Source organism: Rattus norvegicus, chromosome 15 (genome assembly GCF_036323735.1).
Source record: "Rattus norvegicus strain BN/NHsdMcwi chromosome 15, GRCr8, whole genome shotgun sequence".
NCBI classification, from domain to species: Eukaryota; Metazoa; Chordata; class Mammalia; order Rodentia; family Muridae; genus Rattus; species Rattus norvegicus.
This window is the reverse complement of record NC_086033.1, coordinates 3,221,787-3,240,094: the sequence shown is the minus strand read 5'-3', so window position 1 is coordinate 3,240,094 and position 18,308 is coordinate 3,221,787. Positions and strand designations below refer to the sequence as shown.

General features: G+C 42.0%; 1 protein-coding gene across 2 annotated transcripts in view; it reads left to right on the top strand.

The window, feature by feature from the left end:
- Positions 1-18,308, top strand: part of Adk (adenosine kinase) — a 383,203-nt gene that overhangs the window by 55,651 nt on the left and 309,244 nt on the right. For both annotated transcript variants that reach the window (NM_012895.3, XM_006251631.3), the window contains exon 3: positions 838-891. In NM_012895.3, coding sequence (NP_037027.2) covers positions 838-891 — 54 coding nt within the window. The remainder of the gene's footprint in view (positions 1-837; positions 892-18,308) is intronic.

Below are 18,308 nucleotides of genomic sequence, written 5' to 3'. Positions count from 1 at the left end.
AGAAACCACCAGGCTAGCCGATTACAGTCATTAGAGACACGGGATTCTGGGAGACATTCTTTGAAAAGCTTAAGGCTCTTCCCTTCAGCCTCCCCTGACCTCCAGTGCCGGGTGTCAAGGGCTTCCTGCGAGTTTGGTGTGATCACTTATGTTAATCTGGGTTCCGAGGGAATTGAGTGAGATGCCCCGCCCTGAACGTGGGTGGTAGCATCCTGTGGTTTGAGGACCTGTACCACATAAAAAGGAGGGAGCTGGCTGAGCGTGAGCATCGGTCACTCTCCGCTTCCTGTCTGTAGGTGCACTGTGACCAGCAGCCTCGTGCTCCTGTGCCGTGCAGTCCTCAACATGGCGGGCTCCTCACGTGGAGCCAGAACAAACCCTTCCTCACGTGGTTCTGGACAGGTGTTTTAGCCACAGCCACGAGGAAAGTAACGAACACATGCAGAAGAGGCTTAGTAAGGAGCTGGGTTACACTCTCTATTGGCCCTTTTCTCAGAAGCATCATGCTTACCTGAGTCTTTCACAAAGTGTTAGGGAACAGTCGACCCTGTTAATCTCCGCATGGCTGTGTCAAACGGTTTTTCTTGATAAACTTTTAAAAGCAGTTCTGAGTAAACATTTATTCCAAAATACTCGTTTTTAGGACACTGTCAGGTTTCCGCCCCTCCTGGCAAAGCTGGTGGTGTTTTGTCAATTAAGTCAGAGACATAGAACGGCGTCGCAGTGCTCATTTGAAAGGCTGCACACTTGAGTTTGATTGGAGCACTAATCAAATGTCGGGCTGAGGCAAGCATGTTTGAATGTTTATCTGACCAGCGCCTTGTTTGTGTGTCGCAGGTATTCTCTGAAACCAAACGACCAGATCTTGGCCGAAGACAAGCACAAGGAATTGTAAGTTCATTAGACCTCAGCTGTACCTTCCACTCTAGGAAGCAGACATTGTTCAAGCCCCTTGAATTAAAAGTTTTATATATATTACATAACGTGTATGTAATTAATATGCATGCAGCACTGTGGCTGTGATCAAGTGGGGTAAGGGTAACTTGCACTGTATAGTTTGTGCTGTATCCAGTGAACCTCAGGGGTGATTGTGGTACCCACTGAAACATGTCCCATCGTATTTCCTTTTCCAGATTACATGTATATTTGGAAACACATCATTTCTTTTTTTTCCCTCGTGATTAATTTTGTGGTTTTACTCAGGTGCTAGCACCTGCTTATGATGAAGAAACACGGTTTTCTGTCTTCTATAGCTTTATACAAAAGAAAATACCCACCTATTGTTCAAAGTGAAATACTTCAAACATGAAGCTTGAAATGTGAATGCTTTTACATTTTTGAATGTACTTCTTTTAGAGTTCTACTTTTTTGCTTTTGAAAAATACTCAGGGGAAGCTGGAACATCTTTGACGTTTTTCTCTGGGAAGGTAGTAATTAAAAGATTGCATTCTGACAAGGGCTGTCAGTGTTTTAGTTACAAATGATAGGCTTGGGACGTTTGAAACTTGGATTTTAGGATTATCTAAAGAGGGAGACTTTAAAATTCTTATATGCTTCTATTTCTTTAAACTGGCTCACTTTTCCTCATTTTTCAATAAGGAAAATGCTAGTAATGTTGAGTATTATTTATATAATACCAGCATCAATAGTCAGCATCAATACTGTAAAAGGAAGAATTGGAGGACTTTAATTCTTATTTTATCTGTAGGTTTCACCATGCACTTTGCATATTAATTAGGTTTCTATCACTTTTATAAGTATATTGATTTTCCAAAGTTCTCAGTGTACTAGGTACACTTATTTTATTAGTGTTCATATTTAATTAACTTTGCTGTCCAGGCTGGTTTTGGGCTCAGCGTAATCTTCTGTTTGCGAGTGCTGAGATTACGAGTTATAGAAGAGAGCCACTACACCCAGTAGCCATTTTAACTAATATCTAACTCTGATCTGTCCTAATTTACTTAATTTAGTCTTTATTTGCACATGCGAGTACATGTGTGCTATGTACTGTTTGCTGTGTAACAGTTTAATCATTTGCTATTTTAGTTTGTTTTAATGTTTATTTAAAAGTCTGTTAGCTGTCCAAGGCACAGTTCACCTCCTTGTTTAGAGCTTGACTAATGATCTTTTTCCTTGCAATTTATTATGGAAAAATGTTTCTAACAATTTTATCTGGCACATAACAATATACCTATGGAAAAATGAAGCGCACTTCACATTTACATCTGGATTTTATCATTCATATTTTACTGTACTTCTTTATCACTTTCAGGTTTGGTCTCCAAGCCATTCATTAGTTTGTTTATTTATTTTTGGATTCATTTCAGAGTAAGTGTCGATGTCAGAATACTTTCCCCCAAATAACTAGGGTTCAGTAGTTAAGAAGGTGTTGTTGTTGTTGTTCCAGTTTGCTTACGCTAGAATCTTGAGTAAGTGAAACCATATGTGTGATTCAGTCTTTTAAATAAGACTTCTTTTATTTCCTCCTCCTCCTCCTCCTCTCTATTCTTCTGTCCTCCTCCTCCTCCCCCCCTCCTCCCCCTCCTCCTCCTCCCCCTTGTCCTCGTCCTCGTCCTTCTCCTCTTCATTTCTTCTCCTTCCCCACCCCCTATTTTGGCATAGACTTTCACTGTGTAGCCCTGGCTGGTTTGAACTCCTTTGCATACCATACTGGCTTTGCTTTGAACTCCCAGATGTCTGATTCTGCCTCATGAGTGCTGGCGTGAGAGCCGTGCACTGCTATGCTTGGCTGTCTGATTTGTTTTGACACGGATCATTATTGTTGCATGTATCATTTAATTCCTTTTTTATTGTTGATTAGTATGGCATTTTGTTTGTTGGGTTTTTGTTTTTGAGGTAGGGTTTCTTTGTGTAAAAGCCCTCAAGAACTAGCTTTGTAGAGCAGACTGGCCCCAAACTGACAGAGATCCGCCTGCTTCTACCTCCCAAGCTCTGGGATCAAAGGTGTGCGCCACCATGCCCCGTGTTAGTACGGCATTTTTATCAGAATAATTTTATCTGTTCTTTATTGGCGAGTATTGGCAGTTGGGTGACTTTACTTTGACTTGTTTTCTATCATGTAGGGTTTTTTTTTGACCTCTGCACTAATGAAAACTCCCAATTGAGTATGAACAGAATCTTAAATTAAAAATTTATCAGCAGCTCCTCATGAAACGTGTTTACAAATAATGTCATTTGTGTCTTAAATTTAAATAGCTAAAATTCTCACAGAGAAAGTAGAAATGCTATTCGCCTTGGTTTGATTGGAATGCATTGTGTGCATGTATTGAGTTGTTAAAGTTTATGATGCCCATAAATATGAACAAGTACTTTATATCTACTAAAAAGAATAACCGAAATCTCTCTGTACTCAGGACCAGGGTTTTAAAAAATAAGAAATATAGATATGAAACAGTTTTTTGACTGAGAAGACAGCCCAGTGAATTCAGAGCTTGCCAAGCATGAGCACCTGACTGGGACTCTGGAACAAGTGGAACACAGTGTGTGCCTGTAGCCCAGAGCTTTGGCAGTGAGACGGAAGATACAGAGATAGCAGAGTTCCCCAAGGCCCGCGGGGCAGCAGGCTTGCTGTTTGCAGTGGTGTGTACCACAGAGAGTCACCCTGATCAAAACAAGGTGGATAGCACCTGAGCTTGACCCCCGACCTCCACGTTTTTGCTGTGGTATACATGCATTTGCACTTAGACACATGTAAAGTACATACATACACACATACACTTACACACTAAAACAAGACAGAAATCCCTAAAATGCAATTATATAATTAACAAGGCATGTATTATTCTCAAAAACACTATTATTGATTCGTATATTTCAAAATAACCTTGACAAATCATGATATAAAAAAAAATCTGTGGATACTTTACATTAGCTCACTTTCACCTACAGTTTCCCTGATTCAGTGATACAAGAGCTTCTGGTATACTGATGGTTGGCATTGCTGTATGTGGAGTAACTATGTTTTTATTAACAATAGCCCTAGTTTCTGAAATCTGATGAATCAGATTCCATAAACAGTCACTCATGCTTCCCCCAACCACTCCCTGGAAAACCCAGTTGCCACACAGGGAAAGATTTGGTCAGCAGTGACACTTGCTTCTCTAAGCAGACTTTTGCTTGTTTCTCCACTCTGAATGCTCCGCTCTAGGGGATGATTTTAAAGCTAGCGAGGAAAGCAATTATAGTTGTGGTGTGATTAATCCCAACCTCATGCTTGACTCTGAATAATCCCATAGTGAAACTGGCTGTTAGTTTTCTATGGATTGTTTTTACCCCATTGCCATCATAGTTTTATAAATGGAATAGCTTAAAATATGAAAAATGCCACTTTGATTCAATAAGTGTTCCCCCCCCCCCCCCGTGGTAGTTACTGTGTTTGAACATAACACATCAGGAAAGTGCCATGAGAGACAATTTAAAGAGTTTATTTTGGCTCAGAGACTTAGACTTTGGTCAGTCCAGGATGGCTGACTTCATCACTGTGGGACTGTGGCAAGACAGGGTGGCGGGTGCTGTTCTGGGAAACCAACAAGCCCAGATAGTGACAGAGATTTAGAGGACAAGAGATGAGAGAGAAGGAACAAGGGTGATGAGAGGAGGCAGTTATGAGATACTCCCTTTAAGAGCATATCACCTCCAGGGAGGCCTCAGATCTTCCTACTGTGTGTCACTTTTCAATAACATGGTTAAATTCCTAATCCGTTAGCAGGGCACTCTACAGATTAAGGCAGAGCTCCTGTGATTCCTTCATTTTCCAGAAGTCTCCCTTTTGAACACTGAGTTAAGGATGAAGCCTTTAACAAATGCTAGGTGCCAGGAACTTGCATTTTATATCTGAGCAATACCATCATACTAGGCACATATACCATCTATACTAGACATATATACCGTCACACTAGACATATATACCATCACACTAGGCATATATATATACCGTCACACTAGGCATATATACCATCACACTAGGCATATATACCGTCACACTAGACATATAGTTCTGTATATCTATCATAGCTCTATAAAGTTATCAAAAGAATGAAAGATACCAACTTCATTTGTAAACAGAGACTCAGGAATAGTTTGTCTTCTGTTTTTGAACATGCCTACATACCTGCAATGGTAAAAGATAGAACCATTTTTATTCACATTCATTTATAAACAAATAAATTTCTCATTGCTTGGAATATGAACGGTGTATTAAGATATGGTCAGGAGATTCGTGTAAGAAAAGGTAACAGTTGCAAAGTTATTAACAAATACGTATCTGTACTACTTTATAGAGATAGCCTAAAGGTGATTTTCCTCCTACTTTGCTATACTCTACAAAGCAGAGGAAGAAAAAGAGCTCTCTCTTCAAGGGACTTAGGTTTATTTGCTTGACTTTGAAAGACAGAATCTAAGCTAAAGCCCAATACCTATTTTGTCGTGCATAGGGTGAGTCCCAGGAATCAACCGATCTGTTACAGGTTAACACCCATTCATCACAGTGCTGGAGCAGAGACTGGTCTTCTGGTTCCCACTTAAACGCCGCCCCACCCCAACCCACCCCACCTTCTTTTTTTTGGTTCCACCAAAAAGCTCTTTAAGCAATATAGTAAGTTTGTTTTATTTACTTATTTTTAAAGGTTATTTTACTTTGTGTTTATAAGTGTTTTGTTAGTGTGTACCACACGTGTGCATGGTCCCGGTGGACCTGCAGTTGCAGATGGTTGTGAACTGCCATGTGGGTACTGGGACCAGACCCCAACCGATCCTCTGCAAGAGCACCAAGCCTTCTTACCTGCTGAGTCATCTGTGACCACAGTCATTTGAAAGAAGGTTAATGTCTGGTATAGTGACTGAGAAGAATGAACACACTATCTTGCTGCCTAAATTAATACCACAGGACCAGTTGCGATTTTAGAAATCACCTTAGACGTACAACTGAATGGACTGCAGAAAACTGGTCAGGTATTGTGTGTACCTGACTTTCAGTTTGAAGATATTTAGTATTCTTCCAAGGTGAGGCAAAAATTCAAAGGTTCATATCAGATTAATACAGAAAGCTTTCGTGCTTAGGCAGGGTCAGCCTTATGACTTGATTGAGTTATATTCTGAATGTTGTACCTGTATATCACATGATATAATGTTGAGCCGAGTTTGTGGTTTTCATTTCCTTGAGTGTTTTACTCAGAGCCCTCATCACTGGTATCCTTGTTTGCCTTGGGTCTCCTTTCTAGAACATACCCAACTTCTTCTGTCTTAGTTTTTTGATTCTATGGCTGGGACTTCCATTGGGAAATTTGAGCTACGGTGCCAGTCTCCCTCACGTTTAACTATACATTGTGTTTGTTCATATGTTTGTTTCCAGTGGTGGGAACCACTTCTAGCCTCAGGGATACAGGCAAGCGCTCTTGAACACTGACTACATCCCAGCAGGCCCCAGAACCATTGTTTTAAAGCTGTTTCTCTATGTAGTCGCAATCTTTACAAAGTAACTTTACTACATTGCTTTTTGAATTAGTCTTTGAAAAGCTCCTTAGGGTGTCCACTTGTCGGTTCTTATGTAACTGCTACTCTGAGAATAAGTATTTAACCTGTGGTTGATTCCTTTGGTCTTTTCGTTCAGATTTCATCAGATGCCTTCCTTTAGAAGCCCAGACTGACATCCAGTGAGGTCATTTCCATCTTAACCACATCCCACAGATGAAATGTTCGACCTTTTCCTATTGCTTTAGTGGTAGAATCTAAGAAGCTATACCTAAAAGGATTGCTAAACACACGGAGATAGGGGTAATGATAGCAAATCATTAGTTAAAGCCAACGTGATATTTGAGAGACAGCTTAGGGATCCGAGGCAGGAGGATTGTGTGTCCCAGGTCATCCTAGGTTTCATACTAAACCAAGAAAGGTGTAGTGAGCATTACCATGCACACAAACTAGCAGGCATACTTTTATGCAGTTCTGTACATTTGAAAGTTTTACGTGCATAGTTTCTTCTTAGCTTTGCTAAAATCCTTTAAAAACATACACTGTAGCTGTCTTCAGACACACCAGAAGAGGGTATCGGATCCCATTACAGATGGTTGTGAGCCACCATGTGGTTGCTGGGATTTGAGCTCAGGACCTGGAAAAGCAGTCAGTGCTCTTAACCGCTGAGCCATCTCTCCAGCTCCTACTTGATTTTTTTTTAATGTGTATGAATTTTCCTCCATTTATATATGTATATAACATGCATGCAATACCTGCAGATGCCAGTAGAGGGTATCAGATTTCCCCTGGAACTGGACTTACAGAAGGCTATGAGCCATTTGGATACTGGGAACTGAACTTCTTGCAAGAGCAGTCAGTGCTCTTAACTGTGGAGCCATCTCTCTACCCCACCTCTAACAGACAAAGTATAATTATTATCATTTTATAAAGAAGACACTAAGTACAGAAGGCAAAACAATTAACTCAAGTTCTCAACTGTCACCCCAGGTGTGTCTTCAGTAGCTTACTGAAAACTCAGAGGAGGGAGGTTCAAATCACTAAAAACACACGGACACCTTTACCACTAAGGTCAGCAGCTAGTCATGCCTACCCGTTTCTTTCAAAGATGTGTCTCATTAACTTACCCAGAGCTGCCTAGTTCTTTTCTCTCTACCATGGACCTTTAACTTCCTTAATTTTCCAAATCTGAAGAAGCCGTTGCAGGAGGATTCTTAGTTTATGATCATTCTGATAGCATGACCTCCTCCAAAAGAAAACAAAAATTAACTTCCACCGAGAAGTCAACTAACTCCCTAATTTTTTTCCCTGACAATAGAATAGGTTTAAATAGTGTGGTTGATAGATCAAAGTTAGATTTTTATGGCAGAGTTGATCTGCCATCTATGCAGAATGCAATGAATTCATACAAAGTCTTCTATCCCAAGTGGAAGGAACATGTGCTAGTGGCAGTAGCATAAAATCATTCCTTTAGTTTTTAGAGAGATTAGGTATTTATTTTATGTGTGTTGCTGTTTGCCTGCATATATGCCTGTATACCACATATATGCCTGGTTCTTGAGGAGGCCAGAAGGCACCAGATCCCCTGGAAACTGGTGTTACAGATGGTTGTGAGCCACCATGTGGGTGCTGGGAACTGAACCCAGATCTTTTGGAAGAGCAGCCCATGCTCTTAACGCCTGAGCCATTTTTGCAGCCCCATAAAATTACCTTTGTATGAGAAATTTTCGGTTACCGTAGCTGATTTTTCTTCGAGTAGCATGCTATCTAGGATAAGAAACCAAGTGTCTCTCCTTCTCTCGGGGAATATTGCAGCCATCGTAATCGTCATCAATAGCATTGTCGCCAAACTGAAGACCATACAGTCTTTCTTTACACAAAAATCATTAATCAAAAACTTATAAGCTAAGCTTCTGATAAACTCAAACTATCTATGTGCCGAAAACCTGCCCTGATACCCCCTTGAGATCTAGAGGGCACTTGCTCCACATTAGAACATGAAGGACTCCTTCGCCACCTCCTGTGAGCATCCTGCTGCTTGGGTGTCTTATGCTTGAGACAGGATAGGTTATGTGGACTTGTTCTCCAAAAATCAAGAGACCGCTTTCTAAAGGGGCATCTTTTTAAGTAACTGAGAAACAAAACTGAACAAACCACTACTAGTTTAAATGTACTTAGTGACTTTATAGTTTGTGTCTTCCTGGAAATGGAGTGTTAGCACATGCTTACCGTCTGTGTTACTTTGGGTCAGTGGATCAGTAAGATCTCAGAACCATCAGAGGATGCTATGAGCTCATACCGTGGCCTGGGAACCCATGCTCCAGCACCATCATAGGATGCTATAAGCTTATACCGTGGCCTGGGAACCCATGCTCCAGCACCATCATAGGATGCTATGAGCTCATACCGTGGCCTGGGGACCCATGCTCCAGCAGACTCTGACTGGAAGTTTTCTTTGTCATCAATTTATTCTTTGCGGCTGGCTCCCTCTGTGGGACTCCGTTAGGACTGCAGCATGGTTTTTCAATAATGTAACAAAGCCATCAAGATTTTATGTAGAAGAGATCAGAACCTTCCTTTGAAGGTTAGTTTATTTCCAATCACTTCCAGGTGCCATGTTGTTTTTCCAAAAACTGTTTGCATATGTGAAAACATTCCTCACAGCGAAGTTCCCCCAATACAGCATGTAATAATTTATTAATTTGTATTACTCTTGCAATTGCTTTGTGTTAGAAATTCTTTTAGTAAGAGAGTTAAACTATTGCCTAAGTGAATGAAAAGCATGCCGCACTTCGGTATACCCTTGCACTTTCTTAGCAGAGTGCAAAAACCTTGTTTTTTTTCCCTGCAACATTTAAATCAAATTTGTTTATAAGTCTCCTAATCTTAGCAGGTATTTCATGTTGGTAATCAAGTTTACACAGTTACTGTAGCCGCTCTTTTGGTTTTAGCTTTTTAAAAACAGATTTAGGTTTCTCTAATCAGGTTTTGTTTTGAGGGTGTTTGTTTGTTTGTTTTGTTTATTATATATAAGTACACTGTAGCTGTCTTCAGACACACCAGAAGAGGGCATCAGATCCCATTACAGATGGTTGTGAGCCACCATGTGGTTGCTGGGAATTGAACTCAGGACCTCTGGAAGAGCAGTCGGGTGCTCTTAACCGCTGAGCCATCTCTCCAGCCCTGTTTGTTTGTTTTGAAGTACGTTGCTCTGGCTTTGAATATAGATAGCTCACTGATAGGAGTGTGTGTATGTGTGTGTGTGTTTGTGTGTGTGTAAGTAATAGATGAGAGCTCTAACCTTTTAGATACTTACTTTTTTTTTCTTTTATTTTTTTCGGAGCTGGGGACTGAACCCAGGGCCTTGCGCTTGCTAGGCAAGCGCTCTACCACTGAGCTAAATCCCCAACCCCAGATACTTATTTTTTTAAAAGTCATCAGCCCCTGTCAGAGAACTTCCTCCTGCATTAAATGGGAGTTAACACAGAGCCCCACAACTGGACAGTAACAGAGGGAGAGACTTTGCAATACTCAAGTATCAGGAATCTGCTGAAGAGGAGGCAGAAAGGCAGCAAGAATCAGAGGTGATGGATGCTGGGAGGAAGCAGTGTCTTCTACACACAGCAGCACTGGTGCACTTGTGGACTGAAGAGACCCTGGCAGCATGCACAGGGCCTACACAGGTTTAAGCCAGTCGGGGTCCTGGCACTGAGATAGTGCTCTCATGCCTAAGCACGGAGCTATTCACACTTGATACAAAGGGGAAAGCATTCTCCAGTGGAGGTCACTGGGTATATCAGCTGCATTGCCCCAGGGCAGGCCCTATTGCCCTATGTAGGCCTTGGCCAACACGAAATGAACTCTAGTGTTTTTGTAGACTTGTTTCATTTTGATACTGTTTTGTTTGTTTGTTTTTTTGTTTTTTTTGGGTCCTTTTATTCTTTTGTTTTTTTGTTTTGCTTTTTGTTTTTGTTTTTGTGTTGGGAGGTCAAGGTGGGGAGGATCCGGGAGGAATTGGGGGAGGGGAAACCATCATGAAACTATATTGTGTGAAAAAATATTTTTCAGTTTAAAAAGTCACGAGAGTTATACAGTACTCACACGAAGCTTCTGCTTGCAAGGGACTCACACTCTTAGGTGTGGGTGTCTCTGAGTTTATCATCCCTGGTGTTCTGTCAGGCTGGGAACCCTTAATGGTACTGGGTAGCTCTCGAAATTCTAGAGGTAAGTTACAGTTGAGAATTAACTGACAATGAGAAAGGGTTTCCTTTAAAAAATGACTCAGACATTCTAATGCCATTGTCCTCTGTCTCACATGTTCTTTCTAAGTCAGGTGCTTAAGAGAAAACAAGTGGGTGGGGCTTGTCTCAGCCGGTAGAGCGCTTGTGTAGCATGTCCGAGGCCCCGTGCAGGATTCCCAGAACCTTATGAACCAGGGCGTGGTGCATGTTGGCAGACGGGTCACCACACCTAACCACACTTAACGCGGGTTATGGACACCCACAGTCAGGTTCCATGCTTCAACAGCTTGTGCTTTCCCCAGCCTTCTCCCTGGTCCTGACGGGATAAAACTCTTGATTAAGTCACGCACCAGGTACCGTCCAATGCCTAATTTAAACCTTCCCATTTTCATTGTCACAATGAAAATATTCCTCACGTTTCTGCCTATTTTCAGGTAAAAACAGTGTTAAATACCGTACTTTTTTTTTCTTCATTTTTTTTTTATTGGATATTTTCTTTATCTACATTTCAAATTTTATCCCCCTTCCTGGCTTCCCCTCTGGAAACCCCCTATCCTATCCCCCAACCCCCTGCCTCCATGAGGGTGCTCTCCCACCCAGGGACCTTCCTACCCCTCCATCTCACTGCTCACTGCCTTTGCCGTTTTACCTAACGTCAGTCAGTCATCGCTCAGGACGCGCACTATGAAGACGTAGCTTGAGTTTGCCCTTCTGGTGGAGGAACGCTGGTCTTTATTCTGATCCCCGGCTTTCAGTTTGAGCACAGGTTGAAAAGGCGCCTGTGAGATGGAGGACCCGGTGGTTTAGCACTGCGTTACGGTGGTGGTGTCCCTCCTCCCACGCAGGCCTCCCAGGCCTGGGTTCTCAAGGGCACTCTGAGTCATCCCGGCCTTGAGAGCAGTTGCAGATCTCTCCTGCCCAGCTCTTTCATCATCTCGGCTTTGTGCTCTTCTCTCAAGGAAATGTGTCCGCTGTCCGAAAAGGTCTCAGACTCCTTACTGACAGCTGGCCTGTTAGAGTGTCTTAGTGGTTTCTTTAGGGTTTCTAGTTTCTCTTTTTAATCTTAAGATTTTTTTTTTGATATTTTATTTATTTACATTTCTACTTCCCTTTCCTGATTTCCCCTCTGGAAACCCCGTATCCCATCCCCCCCCCCCCCCATGAGCTCACCCACTCCCGCCTCCCTGCCTTGGCATTTCCCTACTCTGGGGAATGGAGCCTTCCCAGGACCAAGGCCTCTCCTCCCTCCCATTGATGTCCAACAATGCCATCATCCTCTGCTGTGTATGCGCTGGAGCCAGGGGTCACTCCCATATGTACTCTTTGGTTGGTAGTTTAGTCCCTGGGAGCTCTGGGGGATCTAGTTGGTTGATATTGTTGTTCTTCCTATGGGTTGCGAACCCCTTTAGCTACCTCAGTCCTTTCTCTAACTCCTCTATTGGGGACTCCATTCTCAGTTCAATGGTTTGCTGCGAGCATCCACCTGTGTATTTGTCAAGCTCTGGCAGAGCCTCTCAGGAGACAACTATATCACGCTCCTCTCAGCATACACTTTTTTGGCATCTGCAATACTGTGTGGGTTTGATGTCTGTATATGGGATGGATCCCAAAGTGGGGCAGTCTCTGGATGGCCTTTCCTTTAGTCTCTGCTCTGCACTTTGTCTCCATATTTCCTTCCTTGAGTATTTTGTTCACCCTTCTAAGAAGGACTGAAGCATCCACACTTTGGTTTTTCTTCTACTTGAGCTTCACGTGCTCTGTAAATTGTTATCTTGGGTATTCTGAGCCTTTGGGCTAATAATATCCACTTATCAGTGAGTGCATGTGTGTTCTTTTGTGACTGGGTTACCTCACTCAGGATATTTTCTAGTTTCATCCATTTGCCTAAGAATTTCATAAAGTCATTGTTTTTGATAGCTGAGTAGTATTCCACTGTGTAGATGTACCACATTTTCTGTATCCATTCCTCTGTTGAGGGACATCTGGGTTCTTTCCAGCTTCTGGCTATTATAAATAAGGCTGCTATGAACATAGTGGAGCATGTGTCCTTGTTATAGGTTGGAACATCTTTTGGGTGTATACTGTGGAGTGGTATATACTATGTCCAATTTTCTGAGGAACCTCCAGACTGATTTCCAGAGTGGTTGTACCAGTGTGCAATCCCACCAACAATGGAGGAGTGTTCCTCTTTCTCCACATCCTCGCCAGCATCTGCTGTCACCTGAGCTTTTGATCTTAGCCATTCTGACTGCTGTGAGGTAGAATCTCAGGGTTGTTTTGACTTGCATTTCTCTTTTGACTAAGGATGTTGAACATTTCTTTAGGTGCTTCCCAGCCATTCGATAATCCTCAGTTGAGAATTCTTTGTTTAGCTCTGTACCCCATTTTTAATAGGATTATTTAGTTCTCTGGAGTCTAACTTCTTGAGTTCTTTGTTTTAAGATCCTTAAGCTGGGTGGTAGTGGTGCACCCCACTGATCCCAGCACTGAGGAGGCAGAGAGGCTGGTGGATCTGTGAGTTCAAGGCCATCGTGGTCTACACATGAGTTCCAGGGCGGCTGGAGCTGCACAGTAGGATCCTGTCTTCAAAACACAACAGACAGAGGGTTCAAATGTGTTCCTCAAGCTTCTGTGCTTTGAGATAGGGTCTCACTATGCATCCCTGCTTAACCTGGAACCCACAACGTATGCCCATCCCCGCCTCCACAGTCTGGACTGCCAGGTGAAGGCACGCTGTGCCATACCCGTCCCATAAGGTTTCTCGGCCTCCTTAATCTGGTTTCTGACCAGATTTTACACCAGAAGAACTGGGTTGTCCTGTAATTCTGTTTTCTTCTCTCTCTAAGTTCAAAACCCGGCTGAAGGTAAAGTTTCCCCCTACTTTAGGGCTTGGCAACTTGCCAGATGCATTTTAGGCACTCAGTACACTTTTATTTCTTTCTTTCTTATGTATTGGTGACTGGCTGTCAGAGTATGTCCCTGGCAGGCCTGGGTAAATAGGCAAAATTGTCAGCCACCTTCCCCAAGCTGAGGTTAAAGGCATTCACTAGCATGCCTGGCTCAGTATGTTCTTGATAAATAAATATCTTAGGGGCTGGGGATTTAGCTAGGGGCTGGGGATTTAGCTCAGTGGTAGAGCGCTTACCTAGGAAGCGCAAGGCCCTGGGTTCGGTCCCCAGCTCTGAAAAAAAGAACCAAAAAATAAATAAATAAATATCTTGCCAGAATGTGCCCGACACTCTTCATTCTTTGATGATTCTCTCGTGAGGTGTTACAGTAGGACCTAGGATTGCCTGCCTCCCATACCGCGTCCTCTCATTCTGCTGCTATGTAACCTTGTCCTTCTCCCCTCCTAATTGTGCACCTCTATAAAACATGAATTTGTCCCATGTTGACTGTATTATAAGATACTTGAAGAGATGGGCGTGGCTCATCTCGCCTAGCTTACTTGTGAGGCTGAGGCAGGAGGATCATCTTGAGTTTGATGCCAGCCTAAGACAAAGTTACTTTAGTGGTTCTGTATTGTCTGATGTCAAGTGTGGTTTATAAGTTGTTGCTCATTGAGACCTGCCTTCTCGTTTAGTAACAGCCTCTGTAGTCAGCTTTCTTCAGTCTTTCCACACCCCTCCTTTTAACTGAGAAGTTTATCCACTTCTATCTGAAAGCTCCCCAATTCAGCCCTAATCAATTTGCTTCTGCTGTACTGTAATTTTTCTGGGAGTCTCTCATATTAGACTGAGTTTCTCAATGACTTGTGACTAATTGCATCTTGTTCTGCTGGCTACCCTGCATAGTTTCGTGCATTGCATTTTGTTGCTTACATTCTTCAAATGCCCATGGATTATGGAATAAGTGTTACTTGAATTGAAAGTTAAATTTTAGAAAATTATGTTCTATCATTTATGGGAATTTTAGAAAATTGTTTTCTAAAGCTTAATGTATCATCTTAAAGGGTACTATGTAGTTAAACAGATCTATATAATCTCTCTACATAGATATGTATAGATTTATCTGTTCATTTATAGGTAGATTTGTTCAGACATTTAATATAATTCTGATGTTTTAAAGATTGTATAAAATACTGATTTCTTTGCATAATTTAGTCCTTTAAAACTAGAGTAATTAAGAGCTAGGGTGTTGCTCAGAAGTGTGACACTTGCTTAGCATGTGCACGGTCCTGAGTCTGGTAGTGAGGCTGAGGAAAAGAGTAAACTGTACAACATCTTTAGCGCATAATTTTATTCTTTGCATAATCATATACACACATATGTACACATGTGTGTGCATGTGTTTATTTGTAGCTCTGGGGAATATTGATTAAGAAAGGAAAATAAAGATTATCTTGAGCCAGTTTGACAAAGAGCAAGCTCAGATTTGTATTTTCTGCTGGTGTCTCCCGTGTGAAGGACTTTGCTCTGTATTTTCTGCTGGTGTCTCCCGTGTGAAGAAGGAGTTTGTCCTGTGTTTGTTGAACAGAAAACATGAGATGGGTGGGAAATTGGGGGAGGGGGATTGATTTTTCACAGAAACTTTAAGGGAGTTTCACCAGGGAAGGCTTCACTGACCCCAGCAGACCCAGAACAGCACTTAGAACCACACACACGTTACCAGCCTCTATCTGCATGCTGCCACAAACAGTTATGGGTCATTTGTCCTTTACGGTTGTTTTCAACCATAATGATCTCAACCTTAAAGGCGGCTGCTTTCCGTAGCTGATCACCATGACATGCATGCATGCATGCATGCATACATACATACATACATACATACATACATACATACATATATCATTCTGGGAGTGTGGAAGCATATGTAACTCAAGATTAAAGGATAGGTCATAAATGTTGTTTGAATGGGAAATCGAAGGCTTTGCAAGGTTGGTAACCCTTCTTAAAATCAGGCTAAATTGCAGGACAGCAGGTTAAGTAGTCTCAGGCCTTCAGTAATCTCAAGGCATTTAGTTAACTTGGCTGCAAGTTTGGGGTCAAGAGACCCCAGAAAGATGTATCACCCTACTAGAGAGTACTGCACCCCCGGGCTGTCACGGGTCCTGGTTAGTTGATGCCGTTGGTCTTCCTGAGGAGTTCCTATCCCCTCAGGGCCAGCACTCCTTCCCCCTAGTCTTCCTTGAGAGCGTAGGCAGCATGCGAGGCTGGCCCCAGCACTGGTCCAGTGGTGATAAGAGGATACTTGGGCACACCCACAGAGAGCACTCAATTCACACATTTATACAAGAACATAGAGTAACCTAAGGAGTTTGCTATGCTTGGTTTTGGACTTTGGTCCTGCTTTCAAAGGCAGGTATAAAACCTACCAATTGTTTCCGCTTCCCTCGTATTCCTTTGTGTGGGCAGTACACGTCTCTTTTAGTTCCTGATTTTGTGTTATGGCCAGTACCCAGCACACTGAATATTCAGAAAACTTTTCCTGCTAGTGAAGCTTTAGATGAGCCTTAAAACATTCAGTGACTTATTTAGTCATATTATAATATTTAATAATATATTTATAAGTGTAATTTTTATATAATATATAAGTATACATGTGAAACTTAAAGAAGTAATCAGCACTGCTGTCTTTTGTGAGAAGGATTGCTCATATTTTATTCTCTTTATTAAATTGTATGTTTAATTTTTATATTAAAGTTGGTACTTGAAAAATATTGAAGACCACAGGCTAAGTTCTGAGGTGATTTTTAGTCCTAATGGCGTCATAATGGTGCCATTTAACTTCTCAGCAGTTAGAACAATGCCACAATCTTGATTCAATCCTCAAGTGTAGTTTTGCTTGCTAACTTGATTACATCTCATTATTCCTTTGTAGTAATATTTTATTATTTCCTCCTGTTGCACAGTTTTAAGCAATACTTATAATAAGGTCAATGTGGAAAATTATGTTAAAACAAAGGTGACAGCCACCAGGTGGTGCTGTTTCACCTCTTTTCTCTAGACATTATGATTAATAAACATTTAATTTTAAAGTGTAGAAGATCTGGAATCATTTGGACAGACTACTTTGGGGGCACAGATGAGTTGCGTAAAGAAGGAAGTATTCAAATATCATAAACTTGAGTTCATTCCTCATGGTAAACAGTAGTGCTGCAGTTAGAGAATCTCCTTGTTTAAAACACCATTTCTCATACTTCGTTTTGAATGTTCAAATAAAGTTTAAGCTGTGTGTGTGTGTGTGTATGTGTTTGTGTGTGTTTGTGTGTGTTTGTGTATATGTGTACGCGCCCGCGTGCATGAGTAGAAACATACAAGGTCTCAGTGTGTAGCCCAGGTTGGCCTTAGAGCCTCTTCTGCCTCATGCTCTCCAGCACTTATCTCATGTACGTGTGCTACCCAGAGACACTTTTGTTTTGAGGAGGTGGAGGTTATATCCTAGGTTGCCAGATTCTGAGCTCCACCCCTGGTCCTGAGAGACAACTCCCCCTTTTCTCTTTTTCTAAAAGAAATTTTGATTTTTGTAAATGTGTATGGGTGTTTTGCCTGTGTGTATGTCTGCACCACATTTGAGTCTGGTGTCTGTGGAGACTAGGAAAACAACCCTCCTTCCTTTATTCCAAGTGCGCGCCATTCTGTCTGATTAGAAAACTGTGCTTGGTTGCCAGTGAGTTCTTTAGTTTTATAAAGTCGGAAGACAGCTTTTGTAAATGTTTTTATGTGTCGGGAACACAAAAACGACGTGGTACAGTAACTATGGAGATGTAGCAGTTGTATGATTATCGGCGTCACAATGGCTACCTGAAGAAATACAATTCTCCTTGAACTTAGAGAGCCCGGCTCTAGGAGATGGTTTTAGGATATAAACTAAGTATGGTGGTACATGTCTGTAAGCATTGTGCTTAGGAGGGTAAAGCAAGTGGATTGTTCCCAGTAGATAGGTAAGGAAGGGAAGGAGGGGGAAAATGAAAATGTGCCGTTAACATTTCATAACCATTGTGTGAGCGCATGCACCCAGAGTGTTTGCCCACATATGTAGGGGACCAAGGAGAACAACCAATGTTTTCTGCACTCTTCATCTTGTTCCCACAATGCATTGCTTCTCATTGAACCTGGAGCTAGGCTGGCAGCCAGAAAGCCTCAGTGACCCTTCTGTTTCTGTCTTCCCTTCCCTCAAGCTCTAGGATTACAGGCCCCGGCACGGGCACCCCTGACTGTTCACGTGGGTGCTGCGGATCCAAACTCAGGTTCTCCCACCTGTGCAGTGAGCAGGCTTCCGAACTGAACCGTCTTCCCAGCCCTGATTTAAACCTTGTCATGTCCCCATCAGTCTCTGTTTGTGTCTGGCCGTGAGAGTGAGACATAAAGGTGGGTGCCATTGAAAGCACTTACCAAGATCACTGTCCAAATGTGTGAAATCAAGCTTCCTTATATTCCAGTTGAAGTCGGTAAATTTTCTTGTATTCATTGTCTTTGAATAGCAATGAAATGATGGAATCTTTATTTCTGCCAGTGAGGTGAGGTAATACTGTACTGCTTGATTTGAACTCGTTTTACTATACCACCTTTTTCTTAAAGCCTTTGTCTTAGTCTTGGAGTCCTCATAGGTCTCTCCTGAAGAATACAAACTTCATGC